The sequence below is a fragment of the Marmota monax genome, unplaced genomic scaffold (genome assembly GCF_021218885.2).
Source record: "Marmota monax isolate L192 unplaced genomic scaffold, Marmota_monax_Labrador192_F-V1.1 WCK01_AAM20220418_F8-fsc00083, whole genome shotgun sequence".
NCBI classification, from domain to species: domain Eukaryota; kingdom Metazoa; phylum Chordata; class Mammalia; order Rodentia; family Sciuridae; genus Marmota; species Marmota monax.
The window spans coordinates 2,567,082-2,589,687 of NW_026692848.1; the positions used below are offsets into that span (position 1 = coordinate 2,567,082).

A 22,606-nucleotide genomic window follows, 5' to 3' on the forward strand; every position below is an offset into this window, starting at 1 on the left:
AAAGTTCTGGATGGAGGTGACCAATGGTAATGGTGGCTCTCTTTCGACAATGCAGTTTGGGTCTTTGTACTTTTGTGTATTTCCCAGGATTTTCTTAATAAAAAAAAATGCTGCAGGAAAAATCATAGAGGAGCAGAGACATCCATAGTGAAAATAAGTTAGACCAGGCCGATTGGATAAGACCTCAGAAGCCCTGCACTGAAGCCACTTCTCAGAGTCTAAGCTGATGGATGACACAGAGCAAGATGGGTGTGGTCCACCATCCCCTGGGTCCCAGGTGTGTGGTAGGAAAAGGCTTCCACTGCCCGAGCTCCTTGTTCCAGGAGTGGTCAGAGATACATGTCTGATAGACCAGAGATTCCAGACCACGGTCCCCGAGCCCACAGAATCCTGTCCCTCCTCCCAGTCCTGGCCGGCCGTCCTCGTACCCGCCATGGGAGGGTGTGCTGTACCGCTCACTGCGTCCCTCGTTCATGCGTCTCCCCACTGGGTCGTCAGATCCAGAGGCTGGTCTCCCTGGTGCACCAGCGTGTGGGCCTCACTGTGCCCCATTTATCAGGATTTGGGACAAATTAATGAACGCACACTTCTTTGTGTTGCTTTGCAGTTTGAGATGCTGACGGGGTCGCTGCCGTTCCAGGGCAAGGACCGGAAGGAGACGATGGCCCTCATCCTTAAGTGAGTGGGTGATGACACCAGCGCGTGTCTGTGCCCTCTAGTAGCAGAGCCTGGTTCTCACCCCAGGTCTGAGGAATAGGCCGTGGCCATGGGACGAGCACGTGAGCGCTGGCCGTGAGCAGGATCACTGGTGGGTGAGGCAGGTCCCTGGAGTGATTCCAGCGCTCCTTCCGCGGCGCTTCCATCACCTGGAGAGCCCAGTGGCTGGGTTCCAGATGGGCCTGGTGACCAGCCAGAGGTGGCACACAGATTCCAGGGGTCTGGGGATTCAGGACGTTCTTAGCACAGGCTCAGACTCGTCTGCTCTGCCTCCCTCTGCTCGACCCCATTCACATGGGCGTCCACGCCCTGCCTGCCTGACAGGAGTGGGCACCATCTGGTCACATGCCTGCCTTTGCCTGACGGGGCAGTTCCACCCCGTTTTCAGGAGGACTCACCACACAAATAGACCTTCTCTCAGAACCACGGGAGTCTGACCCCAGGGCCACCTGGTCATGACATCCCCAGTGTGAGCTGAGCACGGGGTCAGAGAAGGGTGGGTGACAGGGTCCCAGGAAGCTCCTCCCAGCCATGCTAGGGGGTGGAATTAGGGCCATTTGAAGAGAGAAGTCACAAAGCTAACCTTGAGATCACCACCAGAATCCTGCTGCCAGTGGGCCTGTGACTTCTGTGAAATCCAAAGGCACCTGAACTGCGGCCAGTTCCTCAGACGTGGGATGGAGGATGGATGGAGGAAGCGCAGGGAGGTGCTGCCCTTTGTTCTCACCAGCGCCCTCCCTGTGGAGTAGTCCCTCGACTGCAGCTGTGGGGGCTTCTGTGTGCGCGGCCCTGTGTGGGGAGCTGCAGGGTGCTGGGATGACCCCTCCAACAAGCCCAGGTGCAGACTCATGCCTGTCACTTGGGAGTGGCAGAGTCAGGGGTCAGCACTGAGCTCTGTGCCCTGGTCCTCAGTGTGGTCCAAGGAACGGGGTCCCTAAGGCCCTCCTGGGGCTCACAGGGTGCTCCTTCCCCAGATGCTCTTCACAGTACTACAGCAGCCAGACTCAGGGGCAGGTGAGAGTGCAGGCATCCGAGGACCGGAAGGGACTCCCAAAGTACAAGGATGCCACCCTTCTTGCTGCCGGCTTTCTGGGGTCTCGGTTTTGGAAAACATTTATTTCCATTCAAAGTGCTGTTGATGTTAATGGGGTCCTGACTGGTGTTCTAATGCTTTTATTATACTTTACATGAATTATTAAAAATTTGTACTTTCAATTTCTAATATGGCAAATATCAAAGCTATGAGGCACATTAACAGTATCTCTATGGTGTCCCTAAAGACTTTTAAAGTGTACAAGTGTCTGCTCAGGTCACAGTTTGGGCATGGCGGCTGGCGACTTTGGAGTCTGTTAGTGCCAAATGAGCAAGACCTTGAAGACATGGAGAACACTCGCAGCCCTTGGCGTCTCCCCTTCTCATCTGAACACAATTCCGTTTTTCAGAGCCAAGCTGGGAATGCCTCAGTTCCTCAGCTCGGAGGCCCAGAGCTTGCTGAGAGCCCTCTTCAAGCGGAACCCCTGCAACCGGCTGGGTAAGCGCCCCATGACACCCCCAGGGCTGCAGAGGGGCCGTCCCTGCTCCAGCCCTCCAACCCACTCTCCCAGGGTGCGCCTGGCCTTGACAAGGTCCCTGAAGACAGAGGGGACTTCAGCAAGGGAGACACTTGCTGTGTTGTCGAGCTCCGAGGACCCGAGGTCTGATCACGGTCAACGTGTCATAAGCTGTCTCTGAAAGTCCCTGGTTGCACATAAAACCCTCCCCTGGTTCTGCTCCTCTTACTTTTGGGACTCCATGAGCTACAGGCAGAGCGGCCACTCCCACCCTGGGGTCCCCTAAAGCAGGAGCCGCAGCGTTTGCATTCACTAAGCGCTGGTCTGTTTCTTTTCTTTTTTTTTTTTGGTGGTTTATGGAGGTGTTTGCCCTTGCAGCCTGGAGGGCTCGGGTCAGGCCCTAAGGCATCCAGGGTAGGGTCGGAGGTGAGTCACTGGCAGCGGGAGCACAGGGACGTGCTCATGAAGGCTGCAGTAGACTCCAGGAGGTGTCTCTTTTAAATTCTCATCTGGACTCTCTTGCTCTTTTTATTGCTTAACATTTATTTATTGCCAATAGCACACAGAATCGACAGCAAGTTGTCTTATTATACACATAAATGGAAGGAACAAATTAGTCACTGTTCCTTGGACTCAAACCTCATAGATAACACATAATTAAGAAAGGAAGACAAAAGGTAAGTCAGAAATATTTCGTTTTGGAGAAAATAATTAGATTTTCCTCTCTGCATGAATCAACCCCAAAGGGAGCTCAGAGGCGATTTCCTTTGCGTATCAGCTTTAATTTCAGGGAGCTTCTGTATTGGCGGTAATCCTTCAGTTATTAAAAACAAAGTTAGCTGGATGCTGTGGTGCTGCAGCGATGTGGGAGCCCGAGGCAGGAGGACCACAAGTTGGAGGCCAGCCTCATCAACTTAATGAGACCCTGTCTAAAGATCTTAAAAAGTAAAAAGGGCTGGGGATGTTGCTCAGTGATAAAGTGCTCCCGGATTCAGTGCCCAGTACCACGAATTTAAAATAAGTAAAGCTAAAATGAGGGGTACCCTCACGGTCCCCAGGAGTGTTTTCACAATCTGTGAGAGAGTTGATACGCAGTGACTCTCGATCTTGGGGAAACGGAGTTAGAGTGACTTTTAGTCAGTATCCATGCACTTAGAACACGGGGACATCATGGGAGCCCCTGCCCTCGCCGTGGGTTCGCTGAGAACATGTTAGCGCTCAGCCTCTCATCCAGCTTTGGCCCCTCAGGATTCCCACGGGCCTTGACACCAGCTCTCCCACGTGATCCCGGACATTTAAACTTCCACTTCCCAAGCTTCCACTGACTCAGGCCGGTGGTCACCCTGTCTCCACGCCCCTGGTGACAGTGGTACTCCTGACCCACTGTGAGCCTCCAGACCTGGCCTTCCTCAGGCAGGGCCCTGCGGCCTGACATGGGAGGGCCTGGAATCCAGGGGGAGACAGCGGCTGGGAAGTGGGAAGCCTCTGTGGCCCGTGGCCCAGCTGCCCCTCAGCAGCCCAAGGCCTGGGCCCAGCCCGAGTACCCCTATCCGGTCCCTGTCTGTGAGAAAAACTGTGGTCCAGTCCAGTGAGCTTGGTGAGAGCCAGCTGGCAGGATCATCCGTCACAGCTGTGTCTCCAGAATAGACCCTAAGGACAAGAATGTCCTCCGCCTGGCCAGGGGCAGCTACCCTGGGAGAGAACTGCCCAGGCTATCAAAGAGGGAGGGGAGATCCCCGGAAGCAGTGCTGTCCCGAGGCTGCAGCTGCCCCAGATGCCACAGGGTGAGGGGTGAAGGTGGGATGCGAGGTCCCCAATGTGGAATGTGCCGGGCCAGAGCAGAGCCCTGGTCCTGGGGAAGCGCGCAGGTACACACAGGGCTCCATGTTGGCTCACAGGCTGGAGGAGCCTTGACTCTTTCCCTCATAGTCAGTCAGCAACCCCAGGTGGGATCCAAGGCTCCTTCTCCTGGACTGAGGGCTCCCCAACCACCACGGCTGGTGAGGTCACCCACGTCTGTGTGGCCTGCGGCTCCCCAGCTCTCTGCATTCACCTTCCTTCAGGAATTCCGCCTACTGTTCCTGGTGCCTGACAAGGAGCAGCAGAGTTTGGAAAGAGGCAGCAGCTTAGAGGATAGTCTCCTACAGGACAGTGTCCCTACTTGTGCAGGGCTGCTGCAGGCAAGACCCTGGCAGAAGTCACAGTACACCCCAGCTTGCATCTAACCCTGGCTCCTGGAGTTTCCGTCTCTCTGTGGATTTCTGAAATCCACGTGTAGAGGCCAGGCAGGCTGGCAGCCTCCTGGAGGTGTGGACCCCATGCCGTGAAGGAGCAGCTCTGGTCTGCACCCTCCCGGTGAGGAGAGACACGTTGGTGGGAGAGACTTCCGTCTTCCCTGCTGGTTGTGGGAGCACGTGCACCTGCTCGTCACATTCTTCTGCGCACGGCTTTTCAGACCCGTGTTTCTGACCCTTTTACAAATTCCCCCGAGAGGCGTGGGGCCCTGTTCCTGTTCCCCCAGCAGTGTGGAAGGCTGTCCCATGAGGAGCTGGGTTCTCTGCCTTAGCCAACAGTGTGACAGAGCAAGATTGCAGACAGCCACAGCCCACTGCGTGAGCTTCCGTCACCCCACAGGTGGCACAGTCATCCAGACCCCGCTGTGTCCAGTGACCCCTCCACCTTGGGAGATGAAGTTGGGTGGACTATCCCTGTGATCCCTCCCTGTTCCTCCTGGTGTCCTGGGTCCCTGGCATGGCCCCGTGCACCTCCAGAGCCGATGCTCTGCCCTGTCGTCACCAGCCTGTGAGGCTTGGGCACCTTGCTGTGTCTGGCCCTGGGGAAGGCCTGCTCCCAGGCAGTCAGGGAGGTGATAGGACTCCTGTCCAGTCTCAAGGCAGACGTGTTCTTCCTTTGGGGGTCACTAGTTAAAAATGTGACCCTGAATTTGACCCTCGGTTGGAGGTGGCGGAGGCAGCATGGCTGTGAATCACACCTTGACTTCGAGGGAACGAACGTGGAATGGATTGCAGTGCTACTTCCTCGCCTCCCCCTGCACGTCTCCAATCCCCCTCCTCCTCACGTATTGAAACTGGAGTTCTTGAAAATTGTTCATCTGCTAATTTTTCCCCTCCGCTGCCTGACCCTCGGGAGTCAGCCTGAGGGACGCACCGCTCCTTCCTGCTTCCTCGCTGGCATCTGCAGCTTTCTGTGATCAGAGCCCTAAGGACATGGTGCTGCCGGCAAATCAACCTGTGGCTCTGTCACTTTGATCAGCTCTGGTTTCCTGAGACAAAACCAGAAATTACCAGGAGATGATTCCTTCCTCTAGACACAGGAGAGAACAAAGGCTGTGCCCACTCCTCCAAAGGGTCCTGTGCACTGTGCTCCCCTCCCGGGGATGGCGGGGACCCCTGCAGTGGCATTGGAGAAGAAGGAGCAGACCCAGAGCTTGAGATCTGCCCTCATGCCTGGGAGTGGCAGATTTGGCTCCAGGGCTCAAACAGCTGAGGCAGAGTCCCTGCCAGAAGCTGAGAGGCCTGCGGTGGCTCGAGGAAAAACTGGACTTGCGAGGGCCTTCTGCACACGTGGGCACAGAGCAGTGGGCTGCCGCACCTGATGCGCGACCCCATGGGGTACGTGAAGCAGAGCCTTCCTGCACGGCCAGCACTGGCAGGCCCTGGGGCCTTGGGCTGACCTAGAACCAGGCCGGGGCGGTACCTGCACAGAGCTGGGTGCAACCCCGAAGTCGCCAGCAGTTCTTCCAAGTCTCGGTTATTAAGAGGAGCTTCTGGAACACTCCCTGTGGCCTCTGGTCCTTCCCTGGAGCACTTGTGCCAGGTCTATCGGACGTAGACAATGAACTGTCGTTATTTCATATATAGATTGTTTCACTTTAATCTGCACTGATGTAAGTTTTCTCTCTTCCCCACCAAAGAAGTTCCTGAAATTTCACTGCATTTGGATTTAATGAATTGCATAAAAATCTCAATTTATTTATTCTCACTGAATTTTATACAGAATTTTTATTCTGTAGAGCAATTTGGCTAGAAAAAAATATCAAGGTTGAGAAAAGCATAAGAAGAAAGATAGCTATATAAATGCAGGCTTAAAGCTATGGGATTATATTTATGGGATCCAAATCACCAGCAAGGTTCAGGATTTCCCCTGAAATCCTCCCTGAGATCCTCCACAAAGGAACATTTAGAGCACACCTATTCTTGCTCCTTGGGAATAATTTTGTACTTTTTAAATTTTTGCTGGAGATGGAGCCCAGGGCTGAACACATGCTAGACAAGCACTCTGCTGCTGAGCTACGTCCCTAGCCCTGTACTTCTTCATGAGTTAATATCTGTATGGTGGTTTGTGATGTTTTATCCCTTCTCCACCTTTGTAAGAAGAGTCCTGGCCCTTTTCACCTTGCATCATGGTATAGAGGTGATTCTTTGGTGACACCCAGTGCTGGCGAAGCCCAACAGGAGATACTGACACTTCAGAATGAAGGCGTGTGTCTGTTCCTCCGTGAGTCAGTTTGAAAACTCCCCATTAGAGTATGTAAGCACTTTGCCCAAGCACCTCTCCAGCAGGGCAGGTCTGCTTGGTATGTGCTGCCAAGGGGCACGGCTGTACAGGAGAAGCACAGTGCCCCTCACACAGGGAGGCTCTGCTGAGCCTGGGGCCACGTGAGCAGGGGACAGGCCGTCTTGGCAGAACAGGTTGTCACCCATGATAACATGGAGAGGTGCTGAAGTTTAAAAAGAGTTAAAATAGCACATGGCACCACAACATCCAGAGCCTTCCTGTTTGTGTTTTTAGAAGCCAGCGAGGGAAGTGGTTTCTGAAAACTCGCACAGGCAATCGCGAACCAGGGGGTCCAGGGTGGGTAGGACAGGAGGGGAGCTCCCTGCTCACTCCAGAGCCTCGACAATTGGACTTTTAAACTGTATGTACTGCTTTATGGTTTAACTGACGAGTTTTGATAGAGCTGCTTTGAAGGGAAGCATTTGCTGTGCAGAGGCTGCTCTTCAGTACTGTCCCCGGCTCAGGCTCACTGTGGGCAGCTGGCAGAACGTGGCTGTGCAGGGGTGGGAAGGGACGCCTCCTGCCCGTCCTGATTCAGGGTGACACCTGTAACACAGACAAGCTAGCAAGAGCGTGCAGCTGACTTGCTTAATCACAGCTTTCCACGCCAGGAGCCTGGAGGGACGACCTGGAGACGTTGAGGAGTGACCCACTGACTGGACAAGGCGTGAGCTGATGTGACAGCCTGGCGAGGGTTGCTGGGCGAGTCTCCTGAGCCTGGTGCTCTCCGCTCTGGAGCACAGGTCCCGCAATGCGGATCGGAGGGTTTCTTTATGGCCAGCCCCTCCACAGACGGTGGGCAGAGGTTAGATAATGAGGAAGGTTTATGGCTGGCCTTGGAGCAGAGGGGCTCTGGTTCCTCGGCCCCTCCTTGGAGAAGAGGAATCCCAGTTTCTGGGGCTGGCTTTGGGATGAGGGGTTGGAAGAGTGAGACGGCAGAGCAAAGGTCAGAGAGGACCTCGCCCCGAGGTTTCACAGGGTATAGTTTCTGAGCCCCAACACACTGGCACCCGCTGGTGGTCCAGACCCGCCTGCCTCCACCTCTGCCCCACCCCTTCCTCATCACACCCCAGATGCTGAGGGCCCTCAACAGAAGTGTGACGTGTAATCCAGCGAGCCACACTGTCACGGGCCCCAGGCTTGGACCAGGCTGGGGCTAAGGATGGTCCTCCTTCTTCTGGACTTTTAGGATGATAAACAAAGGCTTTAGGAATCCAAGAAGCACACGGGAGCCCAGGCCAAAGCACAGGAGTACAGGAGGGGCTGCAGAGGGGAAGTGGAGGCCAGAGTTTTCTAGAAGAAAAATTTTCTGGAAGAAAAGATGAAAGAAGAAGGGAATGGTGTGTGGCCTCCATACACAAGACCCTGGGGTGAGAATACAGGGGACCTGCTTGCTCTTCTCGTTTTCTGTTGCTGGTGATAGGTGACACTTCTGAGACTTAACAGGGATACAGCACGAAGGCACAGCAGCTGCAAGAGTCGGAACATGACACATGCCTGCTACACATCATGGCCATGCACAGTTACAGAGCCATGTGCAAAACAGGCAGGTAGTCCCAATGCCGCTGCTGTGAGCAGGGGTGGGCCAGCAGGGCTGCTCTGTGAGGACACTGGGTGGTCCCAGAGCACGAGCTCAAAGCCATGCAAATGGCCCCAGCCCCTTACTGAAGCTGGTCAGATCCCTGGAGAACCCAAGTGGGCCGGGGCTGGTGAGATCTGTGCATGCCACCTGCCCTGGCTCCTGCCAGCAGCGCTCCATGGGACACAGTGACGGTCAGAAGAGGACTGTAAACACTGAATAATAAATTTCCAATGGGCAGAAGACACTTCAAAATTAAATACTTCCAAACTAAAGAGGTGAAGCTCAGCTAACCCATAAGCAATTAAGAAATAAAAAAGGAGGGGCCGGGGAATAGCTCAGGGGTAGAACACTTGCCAGCATGTGCGAGGCCCTGGGTTCAGTCCCCAGTCCCACACACACACACAAATAAAATAGTATGTAAAAAGCAAAAAAAAAAAGCATAACGGGTATTTAGATCAATTCTGGAGTCCCCTGGGATGTTTACAGTCTGCCAGTCAGGGAAAGCAGGCAGCAGCAATATGAGCATCAGCCCACTAGTTCTGAGCGTTCCCAAAAGGATTAGAGGTGGATCTTGTGTGAGCATGGCAAAGGACCAGGAATTAACACTCCCCAGAGCTATCTGCAGGTGTTAGAGAACTATGAGTGTGTTTTTGTTATATATCAAAACCTTTTGGGAACAGTCTACTGAGCGCTTAGAAGCCCACAGTGAAATGAGTGGATTGCTGTGTTACGAGGGGTGCAGCTGAACAGAAAGCGGTGAAGGAATGAATTCTTCACAAGCAGAGCAGCATGTCTTTGTTATGTGTATCACACCCACATCCCCCATGAAGAAATCAAGGCCAGTGGACTGCCACAGGGTCTCTTGACATGGAAACTGAACCCCAGAGATAGGAGCCTACGTCATTGTCACTGTTGAAGAACATGAGTCTGGATTCTTGAGTCCATTTTCCCAGGAACTTTTGATTCATGTGTGCTTGGGCTGGAAACTTAATGTAGAATCACCAAGTCTACCAGGAGTGACGTCTCTGTCCCTGAGTTCCAGGGCTTGAGGTCCTCCGTGATGGGGATGAGTCGCAGATGTGCTGGGACAAAGCAGGCTTCTAGGGGCCTGGCCAGGGTGTCAGACATCGGCACAGGCCTGTCTTGTTCCCCAGCTGGGACTCTGCTCCCTCCCTGCCTTTGTCAGGGTGTGCTACCCAAATAGAAAGTCCAAAAGAACAAACAGGTTTACAGTTTTGCAGGAGAAGGGACGTAATGCTGGAATGCACAGTGACAGGCACCTTGGCCCTCAGAAGGCCTGCGCGGCCTCCAGGGTGATGCCCCCCATCAGTTGGCGTTTCTGAGTGATAATCAGTGTTAATTCACCTTCCTCTCTGCTGAGGCCAAGTCCTACCTGTGCCAAGGCAAGAGGGCGCCAGTAAAGGCCTGCTGGCTGGTGACCCAAGAGCACCCAGAACCCCGATTCTCCAATTCCTGCCCCTCCTGCACCCTAACTCGTCCTCCTGCAGATCATGCAGCCAGTGATGGGTGACAGTGGGATGCAGTGGGTGCCCAATGTGTAGCAGATTCTTAAATGCAGGCATGAGTCACGGTACAGTGTGCGTGCCCAGCTCCCGGGGAAGTGCTGGGGTGCCTGGCAACACAGCCAACACTTGCCGAGACCTGGAAGAGGGGAGTCGGAGGCACCCTTCCTCTTGCTCACTGCCAGATTGTTCCATCTGGAGCTCTGGACTCCACCAGAGGCCTAGGGATGGGCACACGGGACAGCCTTGGAAGTCAGGCTCCTCGGGAAGGTATTCCAGCACCCTTTGAACACCCATTGAGGACTGTGCTCAAGGATGAGAACACAATCAGACCTCTGGGCTTGGGGATTATGACGGAAGAAAGGAGACAGACTCAGATGGACCTCAGCAGGGGGTCGACTGAGGCAAGGTCCAGATGGGACCGGGCAGAGTCCCAGGAGGGGGACCCCTGGGCTAAGTTTGGCAGCTGCACCTTCAAATCCCATCTCTGCAAACACAGCAATAACGACCTGGCACTCACGGCCCGGTCTTTCGGCCTCAGTGTCCTCGTCTGTGCAGGAGCCCCTGGGCGTGTGTGGAGTGAACGGGATGCACATGTGCTGTGTCTGCCCATGGCAGGGAGCAGGCATGCTGGCATGCAGGCTACAGTGTGTGGCACAGAGCAGCCCCAAGCCTGAGGCCTGCCGGTGTTTCCCTCACGTGACTGCTACCCCAACAATGCCAGGCTGAGTGGCAGAGAATACCATACAGGGCGTTTGGCCGAGTTGGCACTTTCTAAGCACGAGGCCTGGCCAGGCTCCAGGGGAGAGTGGGAGGTATCCCTGAGCCACTGTCTATGAGACTTGCTGAGGCTCTGCCCATGTCACTGCCTCCAGCAGGAGCTAGATGGCCACAGGGCTACCTCCCTCCCTGCCATGGTGCCATTTCCAGTGATTGCCATCCTATGGGAAGGCCCATAACTTCACAGGCTGGACATCTTTGCTACCCTGAATGTCCCCCAGAAGGAGCCACCCTCCCGGGCAGGAGATGTACCTGGCCCTGCTGAGGGGGATTCTGAGCAGTGTTAGGAGGATTAGCAGAGAGAGAAGCCCCACATGCAGAAGGAGGGGCCACGCTTCCCCCGGGATGGGAGCTGGCCAGCGTCCCAGGCCATGCCCCTCCCTTCCCATGACGGGGGAGGAAGTGGGCCCCTCCCGGGCCTTGCCATCCTGGAGTGTGCCTCGAGCCTTAGGGGGGTTGCTTTCATTCTTTAATTAATAGACCTTGTTTTTGGAGCAGTTTTGCATTCATGGAAACATTGAACAGAAAGTACAGCGAGGCCCCCCACCCAGATTCCCCTAGTGTCAACACCAGCTGGGCACATTGGTTGTAGCTGAGGAACAGATATGGATGCACAGCGGTTCCAAGTCCAGGGCAGACATCAGGCTGTCCCTGGTGAGCAGCAAGGGTGCAGGTGGATGCGTGGGCACCACCGCAGCCCTCCCTGTGTCCCACCTACGCCCCTCCCAGGGCCATAGGCTTTTGATATGAGCAAATAAGGAAAGCAGTCAGGTAGGAGGAAAGACAGGCTGTCAGCAGCCTCCAGCCGGGACCTGCGGGGCCAGGTTGGTGGAGGGGCACGAGGCGGGGCTCAGCACCCCCGAGCTCAGGCCTGCCTGACCTCCTCTTCCTTCCTGGCATTCTTCCCTGGTGAAGCCCCACCACAGCCTTGCCAGTGCTCGGCAGCCGCCTGCTGTGACTCTGGGGTGCTCTCCAGTCTGGAGCCCCCCTGAGGCTGCGCTCCAGGGCGTGGGAAGGGCGGCCACAGCTGTGGGTGCTGCCTGTCCTGTGGGTTGGGCATTCCCACACCTGCAGCAGAAAGTTCAGGCTCACCTGACCCCTTCTCTTCAACACCTCTCCTCCCACTGCCCCAGGGCCACCTCCAGGTCTGCACCCAGGCTGCATCCAGGTCATAACCCCTCAAAGCTGAATGAGGCCTCCCTGGGTGTGGGACAGGGGCTGGTGAGCTGGCAGTGTGGGGCAGGAGCTGGGGCGGGGGTAGCAGCAGACTCCTTCCCCAGGACGAGTGGTCAGGCCCACCCAGGCGCCCCTCGGCCTGCAGCGCTGGGAGCTGGGAGGTGACGTGTGGTCTTGGGTCTTCTCTCATGCTGGTCTCTGCTTTGTCACGACAGGAGCTGGCATTGATGGAGTGGAGGAAATTAAACGCCATCCCTTCTTTGTTACCATAGACTGGAATGTAAGTTAAGTGCCATGTCCTCAGTGGCATCCAAGTAACAAAACCTGGCGGGGAAAGAGGGTTGGGGAGGGAGGATGGCAGCTTTGCCCAGACAAGAATCTGTGGGGACATGCAGCGAGTCATGGGACCTCCTGAACAGCAGGTTCTCAGAGCACAGATGTGGCCTCCCTCCTGCCTGCTCAGCCCTGAAGTCCCTGGAACCCTGCCCTGCCCATGGGACATGGCAGAATCACCTTCCCCCACTCTGAGACTCGCTGGTTTCTGTCATGGCTGGGCTCTGTTGGGAAGTTTGGTGGTCAGATCTGACCACAAGCCTGCAGGAAGGCCTCACATCCAGGAACGGGCCTCTGTGTGTCCCAAGGAAGCCCTCCCTCCCTCCCTCCCTCCCTCTATGGCAACTGTCTTTAATGCTTTCTTGTAGCACAATGCACATGCTTTGGGGGTTTTCTTTTCCTGAGCTAACAAATTAATCTCAAAGGATTGTTAATGGAGTATTTTTTAAAAATCAAAATGCTCTTTAGAACAGGGCTCATTAGCCACCCACCCCCCTCTCTCCCGGTGCCTCCAGGAATCCCACCCTGGTCTCGCAGGGACCGTGTTCCCACGGCGCTGGGGGCTTCAGCTCTGCCCGGGAGCTCCGGCCCTCGGTGCTGACTCTGCTACTCCACCCGAGCCCCACTCGATGGGGCAAGTCTGGGGGTTTCTAAGGCCCAGTTCTCCCGTTCCGACTACAGAACTCGTTGCCAACAGTCAGGTTAGAGGGAAGTGTGACCTTTCGGGAGGTCCCTGGCTCTCCCCAGGTAAAACTCCCATTCAAAGAGCAACTGGAAATCAGGCTGCTTCCCCTCCCCAAAAGAGCGAACCGGATGCAGGCCATCCAAGAAGTAAGCCACGCCGCTTGGGAAGCCTCCACTTAGCACCCTGGAAGTTCAGGCTCCTGAGGTGCTCAGGCTGCTCAGCCACCCAAGGTCGTCTGAGCTGATGGTCTCTGAGTCGGGATGTATTTTCTGGGGAGACTCCTGGACCTGGACTGGCTCCCAGACAAGCCTCTCCTTGACAGTGGACCTGCTCCCCCTCTGCGGGACAGTCCTTGAGGCTCAGGGCATCCCCAGGGAGGGGACAGGGTTAGCTGCTCTCCCCAGGGGTCGCTGAGAGCTGTCCAGCCCTGTGTGTTGGTGCCTGTGTCTCAGGCACTTTCTGGGCTGCGGCTGGAGCAGCGGATGCAGCACGTGCTACCCCAGGGCTGATCAACAGGGGATGGACATGTCCCAGGGAGATGCTCTGTGGTGGAGAAGGGAGCCTGCCATGGGGGTGAGGAGCCCAGGAGGTGGCCGAGGAAGTGCTCCCCCCGCTCCCCCCCACCTCCTCTGTCACCCGTCTCTGCACCTGCTGCCTGTCTTCCTGGACCCCTCTTCCCCTAGCTCTCTTCCTTCTTGCTCTTGCTTCAGGGCTGCCTTCCAGTCTGCTCTTCAGCATGGCCCTCCCGGCTGCCCTCCTGCAGCCCCGGCCTTGTGCTCCTGACCTCCCATGCCCACCCCTTCCAACACACCCAAGGTGTCCTGCTTTCTAGTGTGGTGATTTTCTGTCTCCTGCTCTAGAAATAAGCTGCAGGCGGTCAGAACTCTGACTGAGAGGGCCTGGCCCAAGGGAGGTGCTCCCAGCCTGCCTATCAAGTGAGCAAGTAGTCAGTGAACACTTGCGTCACTGTGTGTGTGTGTGTGTGTGTGTGCGCGCGCGCGTGCAGTGAAGGGGAGGGGCGAGGGCCTCAGGAGCTCTCAGGACAGGACGGCTGTGGGGAAGACTGTCCCTTCCTCCTCTCCCTCCCTCCAAGACCACACCTGAGAAGGGGCATTGTCTGGGGGTCGAGTGGGTGTAGAGGGAAGCTGCTTGGGGTGGGAGGTCCTGAGGGCCGCAGGTGGGAGGAACGGAAGTTCCCAGCTGTGCCCCAGGGAAGCGCCCCCAGAAGGCTTGGCCAGGAGGGACTTTGGCAAGTACTACATACAGGTGCTCATCTCAGCCAAGAAGTGGGCAGTGTCTCAGGGCTTGCAGACGGCATAGGGCAGGCCTGCAGGCTGAAGTGGAGGCACGTGTGAGAGGCGGGTTCTGCGGGCTCTGGGCAGAAGCCACCTTCCTTCCACAGCAACAGCGCCCAGGTACCTCTGGTCTCCAAAGCTGGGGACATCTCTTTGGTGCAAGCAGGTCTTCAGATTCCTGCACCAGGAGGTGTTGTTTCTGTATAGTCTGAAGATTGTTTTCTCTCTTGGCATTTGGTTTTGTTTGTCTGGTTTCAAGAGCCCCTCCCCTCCCGGTTCTTTAGGACCAAGTATATTTGCTGTCATTTCTGTCCTTGCCAGAGGACACCCAGGCAGAGCCTGGAGGGATGGGAGGATCTCTTTCCCTCTAGAGCTCTGAATTAACCATCCATGAGGAGCTCTGAAACAGCACTCTTGCATCAGCTCTTCATTTGATAAGGTATGTTTCGCACCTGCTCCTCCCTGGGGTGTCTGCTGCACTGTGAGGCCGTGGTCCAGGAGCAGTGTGAGCAGCAGTCAGAAGAGAAAGGATGTCAGCCTGGACGGGCTGGGGAAAGAGAGGAGGTATGTGCCCAGCAAAGACCCCAGGTGTGGAGATGTGGATGGAGTCTTCAAAGGAAGCACCACCTCAGGCCCACGTGCTCTTGATATCTCGGTAGCCGTGTAGGCCTTGCTGTGATGTGATGGACAAGCCCTCCAGCTCTGCTGTCCTGTCCCTCCCTCACCTAGTGGCCCCAGTCACACACCTGTGCTTTGGAAAGTTGACAAGAAAGCGTTTTGCATGTTCTTGACTGGGTGTGCCTTGAGGGGGTCAGCAGCTCAGATAACTGATGGCCACAGAGCAGTCCCATGTGCAAAGACTGTTCCCTCTGCAGGGCGTACACTCAGGAGTGACAGGAGAGAACAGTCCCTGGCTGCTGGGCTTCTGCCTGGGGACTCTATCCAGGCACTCGCCTCAGATCCAGCTGAGAAAACATGAGGGTATTCATTTTGCTCTCTGCAATCTTAAGTGGCCCAAAACTGCCACAAGATCTTTTTAAGCCAACACCTGTCAGCCACCAGCTGTCCCATGGACAATGACCTGGTGGAGCAGAATGTGGGTCACCAATGGGCCCGTGCTGCCTTTCCAGCTGCCTTCGGCACCCAGCACACTGGCGCCTGCCCAGAAGGCTGCCTTCCAACCCTTAGCGGGGCTTGACTGGCTAAGTGAAGAGTCGCAGTTGACCACAGACTAGGAACTCTTGGAAGGCATGGTGGAGTCCGGCAGATAAGAGCTGAGCTTATTTTCCCCTGGGGCTGAAGCAGTGCTGAGAACACAGGATTAGGAGCAACCCAAAAGAAGCTGCGTAAAAGGTGATCGGGCCACACAAACCCGCGCCCGAGGACAGCAGCTCTTGGATGGGCGGAGAATGATACTCCTGCTCCTCCAGACGCGTCTTTCCTCGGGGAGAAGGACCTCTGCTCATTAGCTTCTGTTCCCAGAACAGGGCCAGGGCCCTCAGGGCAGCTACTTAGCCTGTGTTTTTGCAATTACTTTTATCATTATTGTTATTAATTGATCATTAATTATTACTATAAGTGACTTGTGCTTGTGCTGCTCCGTTTACATTTCCAAACCCTTCCAAGCACATCATCAGCTTTGCTCCGTAAGCTAGGAGGGACTCCTGGGGAAACGGGCCGCAGCAGGGAGCAGTGCCCCAGGTGCTCGGTGAGCAGCAGCGTGTTACTTGGTGCCGTTGGCTGCTGTGTGCTCGGTAGGAGCTGGATGGGGGAGGGGGGGGTCCAGGCCGCTGTGCCTTGCTGTCAGCAGTGCACAGGAGAGGGCTCGGGCCGGGGACTGCAGCACAAGGCCTCAGCCACACGTCTCCACATGGCTGCTGCCACTGCCAGCAGAACAATGTTATGCATTTGTCCCTGGATCAAGTATACTAGGAGGGCCACTCTTCCAGGGACCAACAAGGACTCCACGCAGTGAGTCATCCCCTGTGGTTCTGCAGTCTGTAAATCCACTTTGCTTACAGCTGGGTAAACCTGGCAGCCCAGCCATGCCCTGCACACCACTGCCACATCAACCCCACCGCGGAAGCCAGTGAGGCCCTGCTATTGTCCCTCCCTGAGGCCACCACTCTGCACCTCATTTGCTTGCATATCTGTGATGTGCCCTCTGCCTTATTGGAACACATTAATTTTGAAATGCTAGAGCCAAAATTGTGCACAGAGCAGATGTCAGGGTCTGTGGCCCCAGTGAGATCCAGTCTCCTGCCCATTAGCCAGTTACCATTTCTATTTTACTCCCTCTGTCCTTTTCCTGCTTATCTGAGGGTCCTTTAGATAGTGGATCTTAATGCACCTATTTAGTTTCCTCTCATATACTCACAGGATGCAGAATCCACCTCGACGCACGGCCAGATCTGTGTCCCCATGATGCCCTGGGACAGAGAAGATTATTTAAATGGTGCCTGGTGAATTGGACCATGACACCCCAATTTCTTTCCATAGGGTGGGCATGAGTTGTTCCAGAGTCCTGGGGCAAGGGTCTGGGTCTGTGTGACGAAATGTAGGGACCTCGTCAAGCTCAAGGTCTAGGGAATGCTGGAGCCGCTCCTCTGCAGGCCAGGCATGTGCACAGCAGCTTGCATCAGGGGCAGAGGCAAGATCGCTCTCTCCCTAAAACCTCAAGCCCTTCCCAGGTGTGGAATCTGGGAAAGAAAGAGCATGTAGAGGACTAACACATTAGCACCTTCCAGAATGTTTATGCAGCAACAGGAAGAAATTGAGCCACCGTTATATTGCAGCAAGCTTCCAGGAAGCCACCAAAGGGCAGTGTGACCTGCTTCACGTAGCCCCTGGCCTTTGCAAGGCTTGCTACCTGCAGAGACCAAGCTGAAACTGTGGCACCAACAGGGGATGAAGGGTGTGCTGGCCACCAGTGGACACAATGTGTCCCCAGACACAGTCAGCCCATGGATATGGCGGGGTTCTGCTGTACCAAGGATACCCCATCCTTGGGCAAGTGCCCAGCTGCTCACAACTGCCTGTGGCTGGGCGGGTCAGGATCTCCACTGAACAGTGGTGCACAGCAGAGGTTTGGAGAGAGCAGGGGGAGCAGGAGCACACTGTGCAGGCTGCCCTGTGGATACCAGCATGTTCACCTAGCCTGCAAGGTCTACAAGGCCACCTGGTTCTGTGATCTGATCCACGCAGTGGGACTTACTGGTGGCTTCCAGCACTGGGCTTTAAAGAGTGCGGAGGGAAGAGAAAGTTGTTGGCACAAGATGAGACAAAGCCCAGGACAAGCTTTGCCAAATGCCGTGGCACAGGGGCCTGGTGGAGGTGACCAGGCCAGCCAATTTATCCGTGAATGATGATCCCAACCCACAGGAGGCTCTGTACACACCCTTGCTGGGGTAGCAACCTGCTAATGATGGATCCTTTTTCCTCCTGGAAAAAGGAGGAAAAGTCTTGGACTCCCTTGTGTGAAGCCCCTGAGCCGCCCATGGTCACAGGTTGCCTGGTGGGAGGTACCAGCCTCAGGTGTGGTAGGTAAGGAGTCTGGCGAGTCAGGCTGGCTGCACATTCTTGGGCAGCCCAAATTCACTGGGCTTCCATTTCCTTGTGAAGTTGATATTTTGTCCCCTGCTCCTGTCAAAGGAGGAGTGAGGGACACACAGCCACCTTTGCCCATGTCAGCGATCTCTGCAGGGAGGACAAGCTGGCTGAACAGTCACACTGTTGATGGACAGGCCACAGGGAGTGTCATGGCAGAAGATGTGTCTCCGGAAGGGCCAGAATTCCCAGCGAGGAGGGGGAACTTGACTTGGGATTGGCAGGGTTCTTGGCATATGTAATGGGAAAGAAATTCAGCATGTACTGAAGCCATGGGCCAAAGTTTACTTAGGGAGGTAGATTCATGCTCAAGGGAATGTGGGAGCAATCTCAAGAGAGGTGCCTCTGGTCAAGCAGGGAGCACACGCTTAGGGAGTGGGCCCTCTCCAGAGGAGACAGCAGCCTGTTGGTGGGAAGTCGATTGGTAGCACAGGTGACAAAGGCCATGTGGCCTCACTGGGCCATGGATTTCACAGAGTTCCTACAGAGCTGCAGGCAGGGCTCTGAGGTGGCTCTGATGTCACCCATGCAGGTAGGGCACTTGTGTCATCTTATAGGGTTTTACTTGGAGGTGAAAATCCTGTGGCCAAAAAGAAGTTGGGAAACTGCTACCCCACAATGAAGAACACTCAGCAAATCCCGAGCCCCACAGCTCAGCCTTGGCCTTCTGAATATTTATTTTTATGCATAGGCAATTGTTCCATGTGTACCGTGCTGTGTGTGATCCTTGGGATAGGACACCCTGACAGTCTACATCTTACATGGGCTCGAGCAGGGCGTGTGCGGAGCAGCTCCCAGGTGCAGGCGAGGGCTCTCAGATGGCCTTTCCCACAGCCGCGGCCTTGCTTTCCTTGCAGAAGCTGTACCGGAAGGAGATCAAGCCACCCTTCAAACCAGCAGTGGGCAGGCCCGAGGACACCTTCCACTTCGACCCTGAGTTCACCACACGGACGCCCACAGGTGGGTGCCACGGCCGTTTTTCCAGTGCGGGATTCTCTTCTGACCCCACAGGACAGAGAACCAAGAGCCAGGGGTTCCCGTGTCAAGGATCCTCCTGTCATCCTTTTCTGTTTCCTGTGCTTAGTGGTAAAGGTTTATGTGACAGAACCAATGTTCTGCTCTTCCCCAGGTAGCATGCTCTGAAGATCATCAGGGCGTTCAGTAGACCCCACTGCTTGCTCTGGGTTGCCAGGCCAGTGACCACCCCCTCAGGCAGGAGAGACAGTGCAGATCTCTCATCTAGCTGGAGTGTTCTGTGGGAAGAGGGAGGCTGTCAGTTAAGTCTATGGGTTTGTGAATGACATTTATTATTCATGTAAAAACAAGCCTGTTTAAAAAGTTATGTCACTGCTACATCTTGGCATACCAAGGCACACATAAATCTAGTTTTGTGTTGTGTCTGTTGGCTGCCTTTAGGAGTTGTCATTCTGGGAGGATGGCCTAGTGTGTGTTTGGTAGCTGTGGTGACTGTCTTGGTGTGCTCTGGCTGTCAGGACACCACTGCACATGTCTTCAACAGCAGCTGGTAACAGTCCATTCTGGAGGCTGGCTGTCAAGTTCCAGGAGCACCTCCCTCCCTGGCTTGTGGATGACCACCTCACAGTCTCCTCACGGCCTTTCCTCCATGTGTAGAGACAGCTTGTGAGCTCTGGTGTCCCTTTCTGTTAAGGACACCAGTCCTCTTGGGTCAGGATCCACCCTTGTGACATCATTAACCTTAACTGCCCCAGAGAGGCCCTTCTCCAAATGCAGACCTGAGGGTTGGGGCTTCCGTGCCTGGATCTGGAGCTGCACGCGTGGCCCTGGCAGCCGTGGGCAGAAGCTCTGCAGAGCAGCTCCCAGCCCCTCTGCTAGTTGACCAGTGAGGCATGGGGGCTGATGAAGGGCTGCAGAGGTCACCCTACTGACCCTACCTGGGAACCCCGCATTTCTATGGTGCTTAAAAGGTAATCATGAAAAAGAGAGGATTAACTGCAAGTAACAAGTAGATAAAGCTGAATAGAGAATCCACTTAGCTCCCTCTGAGTGCAGGCTGCTGGTGAAATCCTGGCCTGTCCACTGCCCAGGCTCAGAGCAGGTGTGAGACATGTGTGGAGGGAGAGGACACTGGGGCCTTCAGAGGATCTTTTCTTGGGCCTGGGGCCGTAGACTCAGGGCATCACAACAGGGAGGCATGACCAGATTGCCTACTCTGCCTTATAACTCCACTGAGTCCCCAGGGCCACCCAAAGCTGTCATCAGTGACTGGCTGGAGAGACGGTGGCCCTTCGTTTGGGGCTGTAGTTCTTGCAGAATTTGATGAGGCTGCCAAGAAGGAGGAGACTTCTGCATGCTGGGGTCAGCCCTTCTCATGGTGAATTTTTTAACCCAGAAGAGTATTACTGTTAGCTTCCAAGATGAGAAAGTTGGAGCAGGGTTTGGGGATTCCATCCTGCCTGTGCCCACACATCACTATTTTCTTCGCGTGGTTGATATGAAGGTGGAAGCACAGGCATGTGTTTAGTCTGAGTGGGAGAAGACTTCTGTGGGTCTGCACAGACTGCAGAATCCTGCTCGGTAGGGCAGTGCTCAGAGGGGCAGTGCTGGGAAGGGCGGTGCTGCGTCCTGAGGCGCCTGTGGGTGGGAAACACCACACTTGGGCCTCGGGGTAAGAAGATGCTGATGTGGTGGGCTCGGAATTACTCCCGCGTGTGCCTTTTGCATTACTCCTGAAGAATTTAAACTCCAGCACAGATGGCCAGTGTGGCCATAGCCTCATTAGCCCTTTATGCACTAAAGAATTCAATTTTATTTTCATATTGACCTAAGGAAAATATAATCAGACATAGTGCATTCCAGCACTATCCAGAATGGGCTTTTTATTCCTCACGATTTCTAATTCTCCATTCAGTTCTACTTAAAGTTAATTTATTGTGCCACACAGTTTGCCCCTGAGGTGGCAGTAATCGATGCTGAAGATTTTTCAGAGAAGCATTAATGTCACTCTTGTTTCTGTAAAAGGGTGGGGTTTTCTAAGCAGGTAAGCTGAGTGCTCGCTGTGTGCAAGAGCTGCCGTGGTTCGGGAAAAGCTTTGGGTCCTACTCTGGACGCACCGGGGTGTTTCTCCCAGTAGCCTCAGGCTTCTGAACTAAGGAGAGTCTAGTTTGTTCCGCATCTCACGTCAGCTGCCCATGGTCATGTGCTGACTGGTGGGAGATGCCAGTCAAGGGCTGAAAACCATTCAGATGTGCCACTGATCAGAAAACACTCCCCGAGGCTCTTTGTATCTAATATTTTTAATTTCTTTTATCTAGCTTGCATGTTTGGTCTTTAAGTACTGTGCTGAGATTCAGCATCTTTACATGATATAAAGCATCTGTCTGTCCACACCAATCAGTGTCAACTTTTTATGTTTTTTGTAAGGACCACCATGAACTTCAGCAGGATGACTGCTCTTAGCCTTTGCTGCCTGTCCTGTACTGTGCAGAAAAGAAAAGTGGCCAACTTAGGGACACCGCTGTGCTTCATGCCACTGGATTAGAAGTGGTTGCTCACCTGATGCAGATTTCCCCTTCAGTGATGAAAGTGCACCTGCAAGTTAATGTGGCTACACACACACACACACACACACACACACACACATTCTCTCACTATAAAACAGACCCCTGATCTATGCCCAGCCCCTACCCTTGTGCAGCTCTGACAAATTCCCATTGACTGGCATCTCCCACCAATCTGCACATGACCTTGGGCAGTTGACCTGAGATGGGGAACAAACTAGACTGACCTTAGTTCAGAGAAGCCTGCGGCTACTGTGAGAGAAACCCCAGCGCGCCCAGAGTAGGACCAAAAGGAGGCTCAGGTTCTTGAAGCTAATGCTAATGTGCTTCTGAGGTTTGAAGGTCACTTACCCTATGGTGCATCCATTTGTCAAGCCATTTTTTTCTGGTAGAGATTTAGTGCAGCACAAGGGAACTTGGGCGACTTTGAAAAGAAGCAGACCTCAAAGTCAGAATTCTGTGACTGTCAAAGAAAGACAAAACCCACGGCGCACTGACAGGATAGGAGCCCATCCCTCTGGAGGGCCCCGTGCCCTTGGGAGGCAGCTGGTCTGCAGGGGGAGTCGCTGTCTGCGCTCTGCACAGGGCACAGAGCTTCAGCCCTGAAAACTCAACAGCCATGCCACGTCTTTAGGCAAGCTCCCCTAGTCTAGCACCTGGGGAGCTCGTTTCCAAAAAGTCAGCCCTGGTTGCTTAATTTGGGAGTCACATGAGCCTCCATCTATCTGGGGCAACTGTGAAGAGGTAGGAGTCCAGAGCTAAGACCTGGTCTGGCTCCCTCTGGTCCACATCGCTGAGACCGTCCACTTGTTTTTCCTAATGATTGATGTGGAGTGAGGCCAGCCTCAGCAGCCATGCTTTGGAACAAATCCTGCAGAGCTTAGAAAAAGCAGACACAGGAAACAGCCCTCTCACACTCCTGCTTTGCAGAGGCCAGAGCAACTCTGTCCAGATGTCCTTGAAGAGCCATGTCACCTGACCCATAGGAGCAGAGTGCTGGGACTACAACAGGTGCTGGTTCTGCGGCTGCATCCCTAAAGGGGAACCTGTGGCCCGGCCACCCTGTCCCCAACAGTCCTATCTGGGGTTGTTGGCAGTGTTGTCTCAGCCCACGGTGGGCAGAGGGGAGGGTCATGGTGCATACTTAGTTGAGGAGGTGCATCAGCTGTGACCTTGGCGTTTTTATTCTAGACATGGTTGTTGTCATTTGAAAGTCAAACCTTGGCACTTCCCAGACTAAAG

General features: G+C 54.7%; 1 protein-coding gene across 4 annotated transcripts in view; it reads left to right on the top strand.

Moving 5' to 3' along the window:
* Positions 1-22,606, top strand: part of Rps6ka2 (ribosomal protein S6 kinase A2) — a 298,320-nt gene that overhangs the window by 250,725 nt on the left and 24,989 nt on the right. For all 4 annotated transcript variants that reach the window (XM_058580916.1, XM_058580915.1, XM_058580917.1 and 1 more), the window contains 4 exons: positions 608-678; positions 2,160-2,248; positions 12,122-12,186; positions 18,683-18,785. In XM_058580916.1, coding sequence (XP_058436899.1) covers positions 608-678; positions 2,160-2,248; positions 12,122-12,186; positions 18,683-18,785 — 328 coding nt within the window. The remainder of the gene's footprint in view (positions 1-607; positions 679-2,159; positions 2,249-12,121; positions 12,187-18,682; positions 18,786-22,606) is intronic.